At 44.2% G+C, this 19,385-nt stretch overlaps 1 protein-coding gene across 1 annotated transcript in view; it reads right to left on the bottom strand.

The window, feature by feature from the left end:
• stac (SH3 and cysteine rich domain) overlaps positions 1 to 19,385 on the bottom strand; it is a 158,407-nt gene that overhangs the window by 31,206 nt on the left and 107,816 nt on the right. The window contains exons 6-8 of the mRNA XM_073041282.1: positions 13,636 to 13,720; positions 11,045 to 11,112; positions 2,599 to 2,693 (exon numbers count right to left, since the gene is read on the bottom strand). Coding sequence (XP_072897383.1) covers positions 2,599 to 2,693; positions 11,045 to 11,112; positions 13,636 to 13,720 — 248 coding nt within the window. The remainder of the gene's footprint in view (positions 1 to 2,598; positions 2,694 to 11,044; positions 11,113 to 13,635; positions 13,721 to 19,385) is intronic.

The following is a 19,385-nucleotide window of genomic DNA, read 5'->3' as shown; positions in this document are numbered from 1 at the left end:
AAGTACATAGGTGGGAAGAGTATGGAGGGCTCTGGATCAAATGTTGTTCAATGGGACAAGGCAATATAACAGTTCAGCATGAGCTAAATGGGCTGAAGGGCCTGTTTCTGTGTTTCTGGAACAGCTTCTTCCCCTCCACCATCAGATTTCTGCCTGGACACTTTCTTTCTTTTGCTTTATTTTTGTACAACTTATTTAATATATTTACTTATATTTCTTATTTTCAGTTATATTTATTTAAATTATGTATTGCAACGTATTGCTGCCACAAAACAACATAATTCATTGTAAGTGGCATCACAGGTAGATAGGGTCATAAAGGAAGCTTTTGGCACATTGGCCTTCATAAATCAATTTATTGAGTACAGGAGATGGGATGTTATGTTGGAAATTGTATAATACATTAATGAGGCCTGATTTGGAGTACTGTGTTCAGTTTTGGTCACCTACCTACAGGAAAGATGTAAGTAAAGAGTACAAAGAAAATTTACAAGGATGTTTCCACATCTGGAAAAACTGAGTTATAAGCAAAGAATCAATAGATTAGGACTTTATTCCTTAGAATGTAGAAGATTGATAGGAGACTTAACAGATGTTTACAAAGGTATGGGGGGTATAGATAGGGTAAATGCAAGCAGACTTTTTCCACTGAGGTTGGGCGGGACTACAACCAGAAGTCATGGGTTAAGGGTGAGGGGTGAGGTTTAAGTGGAACATGAGGAGAAACCTCTTCACTCAGAGGGTCGTGAGAGTGTGGGGTGAGCTGCCAGAACAAGTGGTGCATGCGAGCTCAATTTCAACACTTAAGAGAAGTTTGCAAAGGTACACAGATAGCAAGGATAAGGAGGGTTATAGTCCTGGTGCAGGTCAATGGGAGTAGGCTGTTTAAATGGTTTCGGCATGGACTAGATGGGTCAAAGGGCCCTCTTCTTTGCTGCATTACGCCGTGACTCTACGACGTATGCCAGTGATATTAAACCAGATTGTGATTTGGTTCTGATTTTATTTCAGTGCTCTGTGACTTCGACCCTATGATAATTTACGCAGAATCAGTACACTCGAAACAATTATGTTTATTTCCTACAATACCACAAAACTATTGTCTTTGTCTCTGGAGTGAAGGAAGATGAGAGATGACCTGATGAAAGTGTACAAGATGATAAGAGGCATAGATTGTCAGCTTCCCCAGGGCAGAAATGTTTAACATGAGGTGGCATAATGTTAAGGGGATTTGGGAAGAAAGTATGGGGGATATCAGAGGTAGTTGAGGCAGAGAGTGGTGGGAATGTGGAATGTGCTGCCTGGGCTGGTCAAAGAGGCAGATACATTCATCATCATCAACAACATGATGCGCCGTGTCGTATGACATAGGCGATCGTGGTCTTTGACCATGATTGTCACTGGCAAATTTCTCTACGGAAGTGGTTTTCCATTCCCTTCTTCTAGGCAGTGTCTTTACAAATGTAGACAGGTGACCTCAGCCATTATCAATACTCCTCAGAGACTGTCTGCCTGGCATCAGTGGTCGCATAACCGGGACTTGTGATCTGCACCGGCTGCTCCTACGACCAGACGGGAGACCATGGCTGTATGCGAACCTGATCAGGGGGCTAAGCAGGTGTGACACCTTTCCCAAGGGTGACCTGCAGGCTAGCGGAGGGACGGAGCACCTCACACCCCCTTTGGAAGTGACGTAGCTCCACCCCACTCCCAGCAGATACATTAGGGACATTTAAAAGACTCTTAGATAGGCACATGTGGTACATAGGAAGGAAGGTCCAGACTGATCTTAGACTAGGTTGGAGCATTGGGCTGAAGGGCCTGCACTATAGTGTAGTATTCTATGTTCTATATTTCACTAGGATTTGAAAAAAATAGGCAGGATGTATTCTGGTGTTTATTGAAATACAGAAGATTATGTATGATAAATGCTTTTGCTGGGCCCAGGAAGAAGGTAACATTAAAGGCTTGATAACGTTAAGTGTGAAGTATCCTGCTTAATTGCATCCTGGCCTGGTATGGAAACTCCAACGCCCAGGATGAGGAGCACTCAGCCCAGATCGTTATCGAGCACTTTGAGGGCAAAAGCCTCCTCACCGTTGATTACATTAAACAAGAAAGCATCATCAAGAAACCCCACCATCCAGGCCATGCTGTCTGCTCGTCATAGGGCAGGAGGTACAGGAGCCTTGGGTCCCACACCACCAGGTTCAGGAACAGTTATTATCCTTCAACCATCAGACTCCTGAACCAGTGCAGATAACTTCTCTCACCTCAACGCTGAACTGATTCCACAACCTACAGGTTCACTCTCAACTACTCAACAGGTCAAGTTCTCAGTATTATTTACTTTTTTACATTTACTGGCATAACTTGTCTTCTTTTGCACATTGGTTGTTTGTTGGTCTTTGTTATGTACAGTTTCTCATAAATTCTATTGTATTTTTGTAATAATGTAAATCCATGCAAAAAAAATCTCATAGCAGTAAATAGTGACAACAAATTTATATTGACTTTGACGTTTTCCCAAGCTGAACATTTTTTATGGACAAGTCTAACGAAAGCATAATAGAACGCCTTTCCATCACCAATACTTACTGCATTTCCAGATCGTCAGTCTCTTGGGGTATGAATCTGTACAAGGCAACATAAATAACTTTCTGCAAAGTGTCTTTGTTTCCTGGTTCTTTCAGCTATAAAACAGGAAAAGTGTAAGTGAATGTCACACATAAAAAAAAACAGGAAAATGCGCCAGCAGATTCCCTCCTGTTTGGTTTAGAACCTGCAATACTTACTTATTTAGAGCTACAATGCAGAAAAGGCCATTAGCCCAACAAGCCGTGCTGCCCAGCAACCCAGCTAATTAACCCTAGCCCAATCACATAACTATTTATAATGACCAAATAGCCTACCAACGGGTATGTCTTTGGACTGGGGTGGAAACCACAGCACCCGGAGGAAACTCACTCAGTCACGGGGAGAACATACAAATTCCTTACAGAGTCCTGATAAAGAGTTTGGGCCTGAAATGTCAACTGTTTGTTTACTCTTTTCCGTCGATGCTGCCTGGCCTGCTGAGTTCCTCCAGCATTTTATGTGTATTACCAATCAAGTGGGCTGCTTTATCCTGGATAGAGTCATAGAAAAGGACAGAACAGTAATAGGCCTTTTGGCCCATCTAATCCATGCCAAAAGCATTTAAACTGCCTACTTCCATCGACCTGCATCAAGACCATAGCCCTCCAAACCTCTACCATCCATGTACCTATCCAAACTTCTCTTAAATGTTGAAATCAAGCTTGTATGCACCACCTGTATGCAGCTCATTCTACACTCTCACAACCCTCTAAGTGAAGAAGTTTTCCCTCATGTTCCCCTTAAATCTCTCATCTTTCACCCTTAACCCATGACATCAGGTTGAAGAACCACTCAACGTTAGTGGAAAAAGCCTGCTTGCATTTACCCTATTTATACTCCTAATAATTTTGTATACCTCTATCAAATCTCTTCTCAATCTTCTATGTTCTAAAGAATACAGTACTAACCTATTCAATCTTTCCTTATAACTCAGGTCCTCCAGTCCTGGCAACATCCTTGTAAATTTTCTCTGTACTCTTTCAACATTGTTTACATCTTTCATATAGGTAGGTGACCAAAACTCCACACAATACTCTAAATTAGGCCTCACCAATCTCTTAAACAACTTCAACATAACATCCCAGCTCCTGTACTCAATATTTTGATTTATGAAGGCCAATGGGCCAAAAACTTTCTTTACATCACTATCTACCTGTGCCAACACTTCCAACGAATTATGTACCTGTATTCTCAGATCCCTTTGGTCTACCACACTCCTCAGTGCCCCACCGTTCACTGTGTAAGATCTACCCTGGAAGTGTAAAACCCTGTCTGCATTAAATTCCATCTGCCATTTTTCAGCCCATTTTTCCAGCTGATGCAGATCCCTCTGCAAGCCATGATAGCCTTCCTCACTGTCCACCACACCCCCAATTTGGCTTCATCCACAAATTTACTGATCCAGTTAACCACATTATCATCCAGATCATTCATATACAGATGACAAAGAACAAAGGACCCAGCACCGATCCCTGTAGTACACCACTAGTCACAGACCTCCAGTCAGAGAGGCAAACATCTACGACCACTCACTGGTTTCTCCCACAAAGTCAATGTCTAATCCAATTTACTACCTCGTCCTGAACACCAAGCAACTAAACCTTCTTGACCAGCCTCCCATGCAGGACCTTGTCAAATGTCTTACCAAAGTCCATGTAGACAATATCTACCACCTTGCAGTTATCCACATTCCTGGGAACTTCCTAGAAAAACTCAGTAAGATTGGTGAGACATGACCATGCTGACTATCCCTAATCAGTCCCTGTCTATCCAAATACTTATATATCTGTTCCCTTAGAATACTTTCCAATAACTTTCCCACAACTGATATCAGACTCACCAGCCTATAATTTCCTGGCTTCTGTTTACAGCTTCTTTTAAACAGCAGAACATTGGCTATCCTCCAGTCCTCTGGTACCTCTCCTGTTGCTAAGGATAGAAACATAGAAACATAGAAAGTAGGTGCAGGAGTAGGCCATTCGGCCCTTCGAGCCTGCACCGCCATTCAGTATGATCATGGCTGATCATCCAACTCAGAACCCTGTACCTGCTTTCTCTCCATACCCCCGATCCCTTTAGCCACAAGGGCCATATCTAACTTCCTCTTAAATATAGCCAATGAACCTGCCTCAACTGTTTCCTGTGGCAGAGAATTCCACAGATTCACCACTCTCTGTGTGAAGAAGTTTTTCCTCATCTCGGTCCTAAAAGGCTTCCCCTTTATCCTTAAACTGTGACCCCTCGTTCTGGACTTCCCCAACATCGGAAACAATCTTCCTGCATCTAGCCTGTCCAATCCCTTTAGAATTTTATACGTTTCAATAAGATCCCCCCCTCAATCTTCTAAATTCCAGTGAGTATAAGCCTAGACAATCCAGTCTTTCTTCATATGAAAGTCCTGCCATCCCAGGAATCAATCTGGTGAACCTTCTCTGTACTCCCTCTATGGCAAGAATGTCTTTCCTCAGATTAGGGGACCAAAACTGCACACAATATTCTAGGTGCGGTCTCACCAAGACCTTGTACAACTGCACTAGAACCTCCCTGCTCTTGTACTCAAATCCTTTTGCTATGAATGCCAATGGAGGATGTTTTAAATATCTCAGCTAGGGCCATGGCAATTTCTGCACTTGCCTCACGTAGGGTCCTAGGGAACATCTTGTCAGACCCTGGGGATTTATCCACCTAATCTGCCTCATGGTAGAAAGCACCTCCTCCTCTGTAATCCGTATAGGGTCCATGAAGTTGATGCCACTTTGCCTCACTTCTGTAGATACAAAGAATTATTTTAAGATCTTCCCCCATCTGTTTTGGCTCCACATATGGATTACCACCCTGATCTTCCAGAGGACCAATTCTGTCCTTTGTAATCCTTTTGCTCTTAGAATATCTGTAGAATCCCTTGGGGCTCTCCTTCACTTTGTCTGGTAGAGCAACCTCATGCCTTCTTTTAGCCTTCCTGATTTCTTTCTTAAGTGTTCCCTCGCATTTCTTATCCTCCATAAGCACTTAATTTGTTCCTGCTCGCTTACAACTGCTATGCGCCTCCTTTTGTCTCTTAACTAGGGCCTCAATATCTCCTGAAAACCAGGGTTCCCAAACATTTGTTAGCTTTACCTTTTATTCGCACAGGCACATACAAGCTTTGTGCTCTCAAAATTTCATTCCTGAAGGCCTCCTACTTTCCAAATAACCCTTTGCCAGAAAACAACCTGTCCCAACCCACACCTGCCAGATCATTTCCGATACCATCAAAATTGGCCTTTCTCCAATTCAGTATCTCAACCCACAGACCAGACCTATCGTTTTGCATACTTACTTCAAAATTAATGGCATTGTGGTCACTGGATGCAAACTGTTTCCCTACACAAACGTCTGTCACCTGCCCTGTCTCAGCCCCTAATAGCAGATACAGTATCGCACGCTCTCTCTTTGGGACTTCAATGTACTGATGAAGGAAACTTTCCTGAACACATTTGACAAACTCTAACCCATCTAGTCCTTTTACACAGTCAATATGTGGAAGTTAAAATCACCTACTATAACAACCTTATGTTTCTTACAACAGTCTGCAATCTCTTTACAATTTTTTTCATCTAATTTCCAAGGAATATAGCCCCATTAGCATGGTCATATCTTTCTTATTTCTCAGTTCCATCCATAATGCCTCACTACCAAGTTCTCCAGTTTGGCCTGACTGAGCATTGTCATGACATTTTCCCTCACTTGTAACGCCAACCCTCCTCCTTTAATCACTCCCACTCTGTCATGTCTAAAACAATGGAACCCCAGAAATACTGAGCTACCAGTCTTGCCCCTCACTAATGGCTACAATGTTATAATTCCAGGTGCTGATCAATGCCCTTAGCATCCACCTATCTATCATCATCAACTACTGCAGAATGCCCAATCTCTGACATGATCTTATGCCACAGAGTTAAAGACAAAGATTAGCCTTATTTGTCACATATACATCAGAACATACAGTGAAGATCCCATAAGGCTCCAAGGATTTATTCACATAAAGTTCCTCATAAATTCCTCTTAATTTCCTCATAAAACCCAATGCCTTCTCCTTTGTGGCATTAGGATGTCCCAGAATATCAAAACAACCTTGCCTTATCTCACTATCCACCATGTCCTTCTTGATGGTCAATATCACTGTGAAGTTCCCAAGTAATACCTCACACATTTCACTGGCTCCACGCATAAACTCTCTCCACTGTCTCATGCCTCCTTTGCACCCCCAAACCTTTCAATACAACAATGTGTAGTCCTGAGGGTAGACCATAAGTACATAAGACATAGTAGCTGAATTGGGCTATTAGACCCATCAAGTCTGCTCTGCCATTCCATCGTGGCCTTGTTCCTCCTAACCTTTAATGCCCTTACTAATCAAGAACCTATCAACCTCTACTTTAAATGTACCCAATGAGAGACAGCCTCCGCAGCTATCTGTGGCAATGAATTCCATAGGTTCGTCACCTTTGGGCTAAAGAAATTCCCCCTCATCTCTGTCCTAAAGGGATGTCCTATTCTAAGACTGTGCCCTCTGATCCTAGACTCTTCCACTAAAGGAAACATCCTCTCCACATCTATACTATTTCGGCCTTTCAATATTCAATAAGTTTCAACAAGATCCTCCCTCATTCTTCTAAGCTCCAGAGAGTACAGGCCCAGAGCAATGGAATGCTCCTTTTGCATTAATCCTGTTATCACTGTCATTCTTGTGAATCTCCTCCAAGGCCAGCACACAAGGAGCCCATGTCATGGTCCGGTCCAGAGCCCGCATTCCGGGTCTTGATCCGGTCCATGGACACCAGACTCCGGGTCTTGCAGCCAATCCTCCCATCACCCTTAAGCCTATTAGGATCCTCTTGGCTTAAGGAGGCACACCTGTTGCCTATTCAGCTGGCAGGTGTTTATAAGGGGTCCTGGGACTGAGGCTAGTTTGGGGGGGGGGGTGGTTGACCTGCTCTTGACTTGTTACTGGTTTGCCCTGTATGTACTGATCTGTCTGGTTTGCCTAGTTTGTGCTGCTTGCCTGTCTGTCCTAACCCTGGTTGTCCTGTTTCTGTGCTCTGACCTGTGTGTCATGTTTGTCCAGCCTGTGCTGTTTGCCTGGTCTTGTTCTGCTCCTCCTGGCTTGGAGTCCCCACTGCTCACCTACTAGTTCTGCCAGTCTGTTCCCATTGTCACCCTGGTCCTAGTTCCCTTTTGTTCCCTTGCCCTTTGGGTAAGCAGGCTGGGCTGCTGTTGCCTGGTGGGGGGTATTCTGTCCCTTTCCTACCCCTCTCCTCTGAAGGGTTGTGCCCTGCACCTGCCCAGGCCTCTGTGTTCCTGCCTGGGAGGTGGCCCTGCCCAGGAATATGTGGCCTGCCCTGAGGTCTCTGTCCCTTCCTACCCCTTGCTCCTGAAGGGTTGTGCCCTGCACCTGCCCAGGGTTCCATGCCTTCCCCAGGCCTCTGATCCTGCCTGGGAGGTGGCCCTGGAATATGTGGCCTGCCCTGAGGTGTCTGTTCCTAGCACCCCTTGTCCCTAAGACCCATCTGCTAGACTAGCCAAGACCTGCCTTGCCATGAACTCTGGGATCCCGCCTCGCCTGCCTGAACCCCAGTGTTACCCCTGCACACCATATCCCCCTTGCACGCCATGGTCTCCCCATCTTGTTCTATCCTCTAGTTATTCCTGTCCTGCCCCTAGTACTTCAGTGCCTGTGTCCTGCACTTGGGTCCATTCCATGTCCCCCAGTGACAGCCCAAAGTCACTCACAATAGTCCAAGTACATTCTGACCTTATAAAGTCTCAAATTCAATTCACAATTCTTTAGGAAAATAATACTATGTTATTCTTGGAAGATAATTACAAATCCTTCTGAGTACTAAAGCTGGGCATTTTAAATCGTAACACATTATAAGTAAGCTATGAAGGCCCTTGAAGATACCATGTACAGTAACACTGCAGTCCTTAGTTTCTCAAGAACTCTGCCAGATACTTACTAGAAGTCCTCAGAGATTGATAAAACTTGCCCAACTTTGGGCTCTCACATGCCCTGCACAATATTGGGATGGTCTTCAAAAGGAAATTTTGTTTCTCCTACACCAGTAATACCCAAGTATGGAATGAGGACCAGGGATAGAGATCATTGTCTGAAATAAACACATGAATATGCAGAGAATGAAAGGACATAGAATATGTGCAGGCATAAGGAATAATGTGTTTGACACAATTCATTAGTGGGGCACAATAGCGTGAGCCAAAGGACCTGCTCTTATGTTGTGCTGTTTGAAATATTAAAGATTAGTTTTAGTTGTCACATGCACATCTTAACATCGATTCCCCACTCTAAGCATTTATCTCTTCTCACCTGCCTATCACATCCCCGAGTCCCCTCCTCTTTCCCTTTCTCCTGTGGTCCACTCTCCTCACCTATCTGATTCCATCTTCTCCATCCCTTTATCAACTTCTAGCTCTCCTCCTTCCCCTCCCACCATCTTTTTATTCTGGTGTCTTCTACTTTCCACTTCAGTCCTGATGAAGGGTCTTGGCCTGAAATGTTGACAGTTTATTCATTTCCAAAGAAATACATAGTTTGCATCAATGACTGGCACAGTCTCCAGTCACGGGGAGAATGTACAAACTCCTTACGAACAGCAGTGTAAACTGAATGCCAATAAGTGATAGTGGAGCTGTTATACTGCCATGTCGCCCTACAGAACATAGGTCCAAGTTCATTTCCAGCCACATTAAGCACCTTTTCTAGTTGGCTGCCAGTGACTAGTGATGTTCCACGGGGATCTGTGTTGAGGCTGATTCTTTTTACATTATATGTCAATGATTTGGATGATGGAATTCATGGCTTTGTTGCAAAGTGTGCAGATGATACAAAGACAGGTGGAAGGGCAGGTAGTTTTGAGGAGGTACAGAGGCTACAGAAGGACTTAAGACAGATTAGGAGGATGAGCAAAGAAGCGGCAGATGGAATAGAGTATGATCATGCACTTTGATAGAAGAAACAAAAGGGTTGACTATTTTCTAAATGGAGAGAAAATCTGAGATGCCAAGAGAATTAGGAGTCTTTGAGCAGGATTCCCTAAAGGTTAATTTGCAGGTTGAGTCGGTGATGAGGAAGGCAAATGTGACATTAGCATATGTTTCAAGAGGAAACTCTTCTCCCTCCTGCCATCTGGCACAAGGTACCGAAGCATTCAGGCTTTCACGACCAGACTGTGCAACAGTTTCTTCCCCCAAGCCATCAGACTCCTCAATACTCGGGGTCTAGACTGACATCGTAATGTATCCTCTACGGTGCCTATTGTCTTGTTTACTAATTATTGTACTGCCCTGCACTGTTTTGTGCACTTTATGTAGCCCTGTGCAGGTCTGTAGTCCAGTGCAGTTTTTATGGTCTAGTGTAGCCTTGTGCTGTCTCACATAGTCTAGAGTAGTTTTGTATTGTTTCATGTAGCACCAGGGTCCTGGAGGAACATTGTTTCATTTTTACTGTGTACTGTACCCGCAGTTTATGGTAGAAATGACAATTAAAAACATCTTGAACTTGAGGAATAGATTGTACAAGCAAGGATGTAATGCTGATGCGTTATAAAGCACTGGTGAGGCTTCACTAGGAGTATCGTGCACAGTTTTGGGCCCCTTATATTAGAAAGGATGTGTTGTCACTGAAGAAGGTTGAAAGGAGGTTCATGAAAATGATTCAGAATTGAATGATATGTCATATGAAGAGCATTTTATGGCTCTGGGATTGTATTCACTGGAATTCAGAAGAATGAGGGGTGACCTGATTGAAATCCTGAATCGTTGAAAGGCCTCAATAGAGTGGATGTAGAGAGGATGTTTACTATGTTAGGAGGATCTATGACCAGAGGACACGGCCTCAAAATAGAGGGGCATCCTTATAGAATGGAGATGAGGAGGAATAATTTTAGCCAGAAAGTGGTGAATCTGGAATTCATTGCCACAAGTGGCTGTGGAGGCCAAATCATTGAGTACAATTAAGGCCAAGGTTGATAGATTCTTGATTGGTCAGGGTATGAAGGAATAGGGGAAAATGGCTCGATGGGCCAAATTGCCTAATTCTGCTCCTATATCTTATGGCCTTCGGGTTTTAATCTGAGCTGCTTCAGAGATATCCCCAGTGACTAATGTGTGCTTGCTGGGAAAGGTAATTTACATTTCAGACAAAACAGCTTCCAATAAATCAAAGCATGGACATGTTTCTTACAATGAAGAGATAATTAAGAGCTTAATACAAGATAAGACCACTCAATGATCACACGCACTTTTATTCGAAAGAACATCAATGGGGAATGGAAATGGCAAAATGTTTTGATTGAAGCTGATTTTTCACAAGGCTCCCATGTGTTTGAAATTATTTTCATTTTCTTACCGGAGAATGGGAAAGTACTCTTTCTTCCCTGATGATATTTTCAAGCCCATTTTCAAGAGAATTAAATACTGAGAAGAAAGAAAACACACACTGTCACTGATAGTCAAAACTCACTTGTGTTCTAGGTTTATCTGGACTTCACGTCTCATTAACTTGGAAGAGAGTGGATTTTAATATTTGCAGTTTCCAAGAAGAAATTTGTAAAATGACAAATAAACTGTGGCAACACAGACAAAATGCTGGCAGAACTCAGCGGGTCTCAGAGAGATCAAGAAAAAGGAGAAACGTGTCAGAAATGGACCAAGAGGATTTAAGGACAGGGTAGAAGTAGGAAGCAAAATTGATGAAAATTCTTTCTCAATCTCTGGAGACAAATTGTCTACCAATATCTTTTATACACCTACTGATTCCATGGCTATCTTGATCACACCTCTTCCCAACCTGTAAAAATATCATTCCCTTTCTCAGTTCCTTCATCTCTACTGCATCTTTTCCCAGGATAAGGCTTTCCTTTCCAGGACATCGGAGATGTCTTTCTTCAAAGAATGTGCTTTCCCTTCCACCACCATTGATGCTGCCCTCACCTGCATCTCATCCATTTCCTAGACATGTGCCCTCTCCCCATCTTCCCACCACCCGTCCTCGCCTACCACCCATGAGCCTTTGCATCCAACACACCATTCTCCACATCATCTGCCATCTTCAGTGGGATCCTACCACATCTTTACCTCCCCCTCCTCATCCACTTTCCACTGGGATCACTTCCTCCACGATTCCCTTTGTCCACTTGTCCCTCCTCACCAATCTCCCTCCTGGAACTTACCCTGCAAGCGGAAGAAGTGCTATACCTGCCCATTCACCTCCTCCCTCACCTCCATTCAGGGTCCCAAACCTTGCAGGTGAGGCAATATTTCACCTGCAAATCTGCTGGTGTCATCTGCTATATCCAATGCTCCTAATGCAGCCTTCTCTTCATCGGTGAGACCCAAAGTAGACTTTGTTGAGCACCTTCAGTCTATCCACAAAAACCAGGATTTCCTGGTGGCCAAACATTTTAATTGCAGTCCTCATTCCTATTCCAATGTCAGTCCATGGCCTCCTCTACTGCCAACAATGAAGCCACTCTCAGGCTGGAGATGGCATGAACATCAATTTCTCCAACTTCTGGTAATCCTGAGCAATAAACACAAAATACTGGTGGAACTCAGCAGGTCAGGCAGCATCAATAGAGAGGAATAAAGAGCCGACGTTTCAGGCAGAGACCGTTCACCTGGATTGGAAAGAAAGGGGAAGAAGCCACAATAAGAAGGTGGGGAGAGAGGGAGCAATACAAGCTGTCAGGTGGTAGGTGAGAGCAGGTGAAAGGGAAGGTGGGTGAGTGGGGGAGCGGGATGAAGTAATGAAGCTGAGAGCTGGTAGGTGGAAGAGATAGAGGGCTGAAGAAGAAGAAATCTGAAGGGAAATTAAAGTGGGTCATGGGAGAAAGGGAAGGGGAGGGGCACCTGAGGGAGGTGATGAGCAGGTGAGGAGAAGAGAAAGTGTTAGAAGGGAACCAGAATGGGGAATGGAAAGAGCAGAGAAGGGGAAGGGAGAGAATTTACCAGAAGTTGGAGAAATCGATGTTCATTCCATCAGGTTGGAAGTTACCCAGATGAAGTATTGTGAAAGTGGCCTCATCACGGCAGTAGAGACTGACATGCCAGAATTGAAATGGGAAATCCAATAGAAATGAGTGGTCACAGGGATATCCTGCCTTTTGTGCAGACAGACCAAAGGTGCTCAACAAAGTGATCCATAAGCTGTAAACAGGAGCAGAAGGCCATCTGGCCCATTGAGATCATGGCCGATCTGGTTGTGGGCTCAGCTCCACCTACCTGCCTTTTCTGCACAACTCTTAATTCCCCCAAAAACCTAACAGTGTCTAAAATGTGCCTAGTGACCTAATCCCTACCAGGCAACGAATTCCGGAGATTCACCCCTCTCTTGAAAGTAGAAAGGAGGCAAGATGCCACTGAGGAATTGTTCAACTATAGTAGTGGCAGTAATAGTAGTGTCATCACTCGAGTCGAGTATGATGTTCTCCTCAGGCAGGGGTTCCCATGGCTAACAGTAAGGCTGCATGGCTTAAAAAAGGTTGGAAACACCTGTCCTACAGGGTTATTCCTTTGATAGAAAATGCCTGTGCAAGACTTTGTTTATTGAGGGGGAGGCCTAATGAATGGGCAGCTAACCTTGACAGATCGTGGTCAGGGTCCAGTGGCATGGAATGCAAGATGACTGGGTCCCTTCTCTGGTCCAGGTTTCCTCCACCTTCTGCCAGCCCAACTTTAAGATCCTGGTTGGATCGCTCTTTGTCTGGAACATCCCCTTTGACCTTACCGCCATGGGTGACCCTACCAGGAGCTACGTACCAGATGGCTGAACAACTCACTCCACCACAGCAAGGTGACTATCTTGGGGTAAGGACAATCACAGGATTTTGTGCTACTTCGAAGTTACAAGATCTGCAATTCAGGGTCAAATATTCGGTCGCCTACTCAAGACCCAGAGTCAATAATAAGACACAGTTAAGGAAGTAGTATCATGGTTACCAGTATCACTATATTTTCGGCTCGGACTCAGTCTTCCTCCTGTAGCACTTGCACCCTCCTCTGGAACTTTTGCCAGGTCTGAGGCCTGAGACAAAATGACGAAGACAATGAAGGTGTATGGCAGCAGAACGCAAGTTAAAACTAACACTAACGTGAGAGCTAGAACATTGGGCGGTACGGTAGCATAGCGGTTAGCGCAATGCTACTATACATCGGAGTGTCGGAGTTGCAACTCTGCCTGTAAGAAGTCTGTCCTTCAAGTGGGGGCATGGGTTTCCTCTGGGTGATCATCTTTCCTCCCACAGTCCAAAAATGTACCAGTAAATAGTTTAATTGATCTTTGTAAACTGTCCTGTGATTAGGCTAGGATTAATAAGGCTGCTAACCAGTTGGGCCAGAAGGGCCTGTAAATAAATAAATAAACATAGATCACAAAACAGTACAATACAGGAAGAGGCCATTCAGCCCAACTAATCAAACCCCAAAGACTATAAGACTATAAGAATTAGGCCCATTTGGCCCATCGCATCTGCTCCGCTATTTCATCATGGCTGATCCAATTTTCCTCTCAGCTACAATCTCCTGCCTTCTCCCCACAACCCTTCATGCTCTGACCAATCAAGAATCTATCAACCTTTGCATTAAATATACATAAAGACTTGGCCTCCACAGCTGGCTTTGGCAAAGAATTCCACAGATTCACCACCCTCAGGTTAGAGAAATTCCTCTTCATCTCTGTTCTAAAAGGACATCCCTCTATTCTGGATTGTGTCCTCTGGTTTTAGACTCTCCCACCATAGGAAACAACCTCTCCACATCCACTCTATTAAAGCCTTTCACCATTCGATAGGTTTCAATGAGGTCACCCATCATTCTTCTGAATTCCAAAGAATACAGGTCCAGAGCCATCAAACACTCTTCATATGACAAGCCCTTCAATCCTGGAATCATTTTCGCGAACGTCCTTTGAATCCTCTCCAGTTTCAGCACATCCTTTCTAAGATAAGGGGCCCAAAACTGCTCAAACACTCCAAGTGAAGCCTCACTGGTGCTTTATTAGGTCTCAACGTTACATCCTTGCTTTTATATTCTAGTCCTCTTGAAATGAATGCTAGCATCGCATTTGCTTTCCTCACCACAGTCTCAAACCTGCAAATTAATCTTTAGGGAATGCTGCACAAGGACTCACAAGTTCCTTTGCACCTCAATTTCTTGTTGTATTTTCTCTCCATTTAAAAAGTAGTCAACCCTTTCATTTCTTCTACCAAAGTGCATGACCATACACTTCCTGTTACTGTATTCCATCTGCCATCTTTTGCTCATTCTCTCCCTTCTGGTTAAGTCCTTCTGTAGCCTCTCTACTTCCTCAAAACTACCTGCCCCTCCACCAATCTTTACATTGTCTGCAAACTTTGCAACAAAGCCATCAATTCCATCATCCAAATCATTGATGTATGACGTAAAAAGAATCAGGCCCAACATAGTTCCCTGTGGAACATCACTCGTCACAGGCAGCCAGTCAGAAAAGGCTCCCTTTATTCCCGCCCTTTGCCTCCTGCCAATCAGACACTGCCTAATCCATGCCAGAATCTTTCCTATAATACCATGGGCTCATAGCTTGTTAAGCAGCCTCATGTGTGGCACCTTGTCAAAGGCCATAAGACCATAAGATATAGGAGCAGAAGTAGGCCATTCAGCCCATCGAGTCTGCTCCACCATTCAATCATGGGCTGGTCCAATTCTTCCAGTCATCCCCACTCCCCTGCCTTCTCCCCATACCCTTTGATGTCCCGGCTAATCAAGAACCTATCTATCTCTGCCTTAAATGCACCCAATGACTTGGCCTCCACAGCTGCTCGTGGTAACCAATTCCACAGACTTACCACCCTCTGACTAAAATAATTTCTCCCCATCTAAATAATAGTCTGCCCATTTATTTCTTCCACCAAAGTGCATGACCATACACTTTCCAACATTGTATTTCATTTGCCACTTCTTTGCCCATTCACCTAAACTATCTAAGTCTCTCTGCAAACTCTCTATTTCCTCAGCACTACCCGCTCCTCCACCTATCTTTGTATCATCGGCAAATTCAGCCCCAAATCTATCAATCCCATAGTCCAAATCATTGACATACGTCATAAAAAGCAGCAGTCCCAACACCAACCCCTGTGGAACGCCACTGGTAACCGGCAGCCAGCCAGAATAGGATCCCTTTATTCCCACTCTCTGTTTTCTGCCGAACTGCCAATGCTCCATCCACGCTACTAACTCCCCAGTAATTCCATGGGTTCTTATCTTGCTAAGTAGCCTCATGTGCAGCACCTTCTCAAAGGCCTTCTGAAAATCCAAGTACACCACATCTACTGCATCTCCTTTGTCTACCCTGCCTGTTATTTCCTCAAAAAATTGCAGTAGGTTTGTCAGGCAGGATTTTCCTTTCAGGAAACCATGCTGGCTTTGGGCTATCTTGTCATGTGCCTCCAGGTATTCCGTAATCTCATCCCTAACAATCGATTCCAACAAATTCCCAACCACTGATGTCAGGCTAACAGGTCTATAGTTTCCTTTCTGCTGCTTCCCACTCTTCTTAAATAGCGGAGAAACATTTGCAATTTTCCAGTCATCCAGTACAACGCCAGGATCTATTGATTCTTGAAAGATAATCGTTAATGTCTCCGCAATCTCTTCAGCTACTTCCTTCAGAACCTGAGGGTGCATTCCATCAGGTCCAGGAGATTTATCCACCCTCAGACCATTAAGTTTCCTGAGCATCTTCTCAGTCGTAATTTTCACTGCACATACAGTACTTCACTTCCCTGACACTCTTGAGTGTCCCGTATACTGTAAATGTCTTCTACTGTGAAGACTGACGCAAAATACACATTCAGTTCCTCTGCCATCGCTGCATCTCTAATTACAATATCTCCAGCCTCATTTTCTATTGGTCCTATATCTACCGTCAACTCTCTTTTACCCTTTATATACTTAAAAAAAGCTTTAAGTATCTTCTTTGATATTAGTCGCCAGCTTCCTTTCATAATTCATCCTTTCCTTCCTAATGACCTTCTTAGTTTCCTTCTGCAGGTTATTATACGCCTCCCAATCCTCTATCTTCCCAATGGCTTTGGCTTCCTTGTATGCACTCTCTTTTGCTTTTACTTTGGGTCTGACTTCACTTGTCAGCCACAGTAGTGTCCTTCTTCCATTTAAAAATTTCTTCTTATTTGGAATAAACTGTCTTGCACTTCCCTCACTTTTCGCAGAAACTCCAGCCATTGCTGCTCTGCTGTCCTTCCTGCTAGGGTCCCTTTCCAGTCAACCTTGGTCAGTTCCCCTCTCATGCCATTGTAATTCTCCTCTTATGCCATTGTAGTTCCCCTTCTGAAAGGCCTTCTGAAATTCCAAGTACACAACAACAACCAATTCTCCTTCGTCTATTCTGCTTGTTATTTCTTCAAAGGATTCCAGTAGTTTTGTCAGGCAAGGTTTTCCCTTGAGGAAGCCATGCTGCCTACAGCCTATTTTATCATGTGCCTTCAAGTACCCTGATACCTCATCCTTAATAATCGACTCCAACATCTTCCCAACCACTGACGTCAGACTAACTGGGCTATAGTTTCCTTTCTTCTGCCTCTCTCCTTTCTCGAAGAGTGGAGTGACATTTGCAATTTTCCAGTCTTCTGGAACCATTCCAGAATTTAGTGATTCTTGAAAGATCATTACAAATGCCTCCATGATCTCTTCATCCACCTCTTTCAGAACTCTGGGGTGTACACCATCTGGTCCAGATAACTTATCTACCTTCAGACCTTTCAGTTTCCCAAGACCCTGTCCAGTTCTGGTAACTTCACACACTTCATGCCCCCTGACACCTAGAACTTCCACCATACTGCTAGAGTCTTCCACAGAGAATACTGATGCAAAATGCTTATTCTGTTCATCCACTATTTTTTTCCCCCCATTACTAACTCTCCAGCATCATTTTCCAGTGGTCTGATACCCACTCTCACATCTCTTTTACAGTTTATGTACCTGAAGAAACTTTTAGTATCCTCATTAATATTACTGGCTTGCTTACTTTCGTATTCCATGCTTATCTTCTTAATTACTTTTTTAGTTGCCTTCTCTTCGTTTTTAAAAGCTTCCCAGTCCTCTAACTTCCCACTAATCTTTGCTCTATTATATGCCCTCTCTTTGGCTTTTAGGTTGACTTTGACTTAGCCATGGTTGTGTCATCTGTCCTTTCACATACTTCTTTTTCTTTGGGATGTATATATCCTGTGCCTTCCAAATGGCTTCCAGAAATTCCAGCTGCCGTCATCCCTGCCAGTGTTCTTTTCCAATCAATTCTGGCCAACACCTCTCTCATGCCTCTGCCAGTCTCTTTACTCCGCTGAAATATTGATACACCTGACTTTAGCTCTCCTTCTCAGACTTCAGGGTGAATTCAATCATATTATGGTGACTTACTCCAAAGGGTTCTTTTACCTAAGCTCTCTAATCAACTCTGGTTCATTGCACAAGACCCAATCCAGAATAGCTGATCCTCTAGTGGGCTCAACCACAAGCTGCTCCAAAAAGCCATCTCGTAGACACTTTAGAAATTCTCCCTCCAGTAATCCAGCACCAACCCGATTTTTCCATTCTACCTGCATACTGAAGTCCCCCATGACTATTGTCACCTTGTCCTTTTGGCATGCATTTTTATTTTCCATTGTAATTTGTAGGCTATATCCTTACTACTGTTTGGGATCAGAACTAATCCCTTCTGCCTACACAATGTACCTGCCTACACATTAATAATGTGTTGCTCCCTCATGTTTCTGTACTACCTTACAGTTCCCAGTCTGTTTTTCCCCAAGAACCCACTGCAACAGCTTCTCTAACACAAAAATAAGACTTTACGTTCATTATAGCCCGAAAATGCTCAATCTCATCCAATCTTGGAAGTGAAGGAGGCTCAGGCCTGGTTGGGACTCAGACAGAGAGCACCTGGGAACACCAGGTGCCGTAGTCGTGGGCAGCACAGGAGTGTAGTGGTTAGTGTTACGCTATTACAGCGCCAATGACCCGTCCAATTGTGCCGCTAATTGTAAGGAGTTTGCACATTTTCCTCGTGGCCACGCAGTTTTCCTCCAGGCGCTAAGGTTTCCTCTCCCATTTCAAATATGAGCAGGTTAGTGGGTTAATTAGATGCATGGTGTAATTGGGTGGTCTGAGATTGTAGAGCACTCCCCGCTGAACATCGACGGCTCCTCGGTAGAGATCGTAAACAGCACCAAATTTCTTGGTGTTCACCTGACGGAGAATCTCACCTGGTCCCTCAACACCAGCTCCACAGCACAGAAAGCCCAGCAGCGTCTCTACTTTTTGCGAAGGCTGAGGAAAGTCCATCTCCCACCCCCCATCCTCATCACATTCTACAGGGGTTGTATTGAGAGCATCCTGAGCAGCTGCATCACTGCCTGGTTCAGAAATTGCACCATCTCGGATTGCAAGACCCTGCAGTGGATAGTGAGGTCAGCTGAGAAGATCATTGGGGTCTCTCTTCCTGCCATCACGGACATTTACACTACACGCTGCATCCGCAAAGGAAACAGCATTATGAAGGGCCCCATGCACCCCTCATACAATCTCTTCTCCCTCCTGCCGCTGGGAAAAGGCTCCGAAGCATTCGGGCTCTCACAACCAGACTATGTAACAGTTTCTTCCCCAAGCTATCAGACTCCTCAATACACGAAGCCTGG

Source organism: Hemitrygon akajei, chromosome 1 (assembly GCF_048418815.1).
Source record: "Hemitrygon akajei chromosome 1, sHemAka1.3, whole genome shotgun sequence".
Taxonomy (NCBI): Eukaryota; Metazoa; Chordata; class Chondrichthyes; order Myliobatiformes; family Dasyatidae; genus Hemitrygon; species Hemitrygon akajei.
The sequence above is the reverse complement of the archived record's forward strand: the minus strand, read 5'-3'. Positions and strand labels throughout refer to the sequence as shown.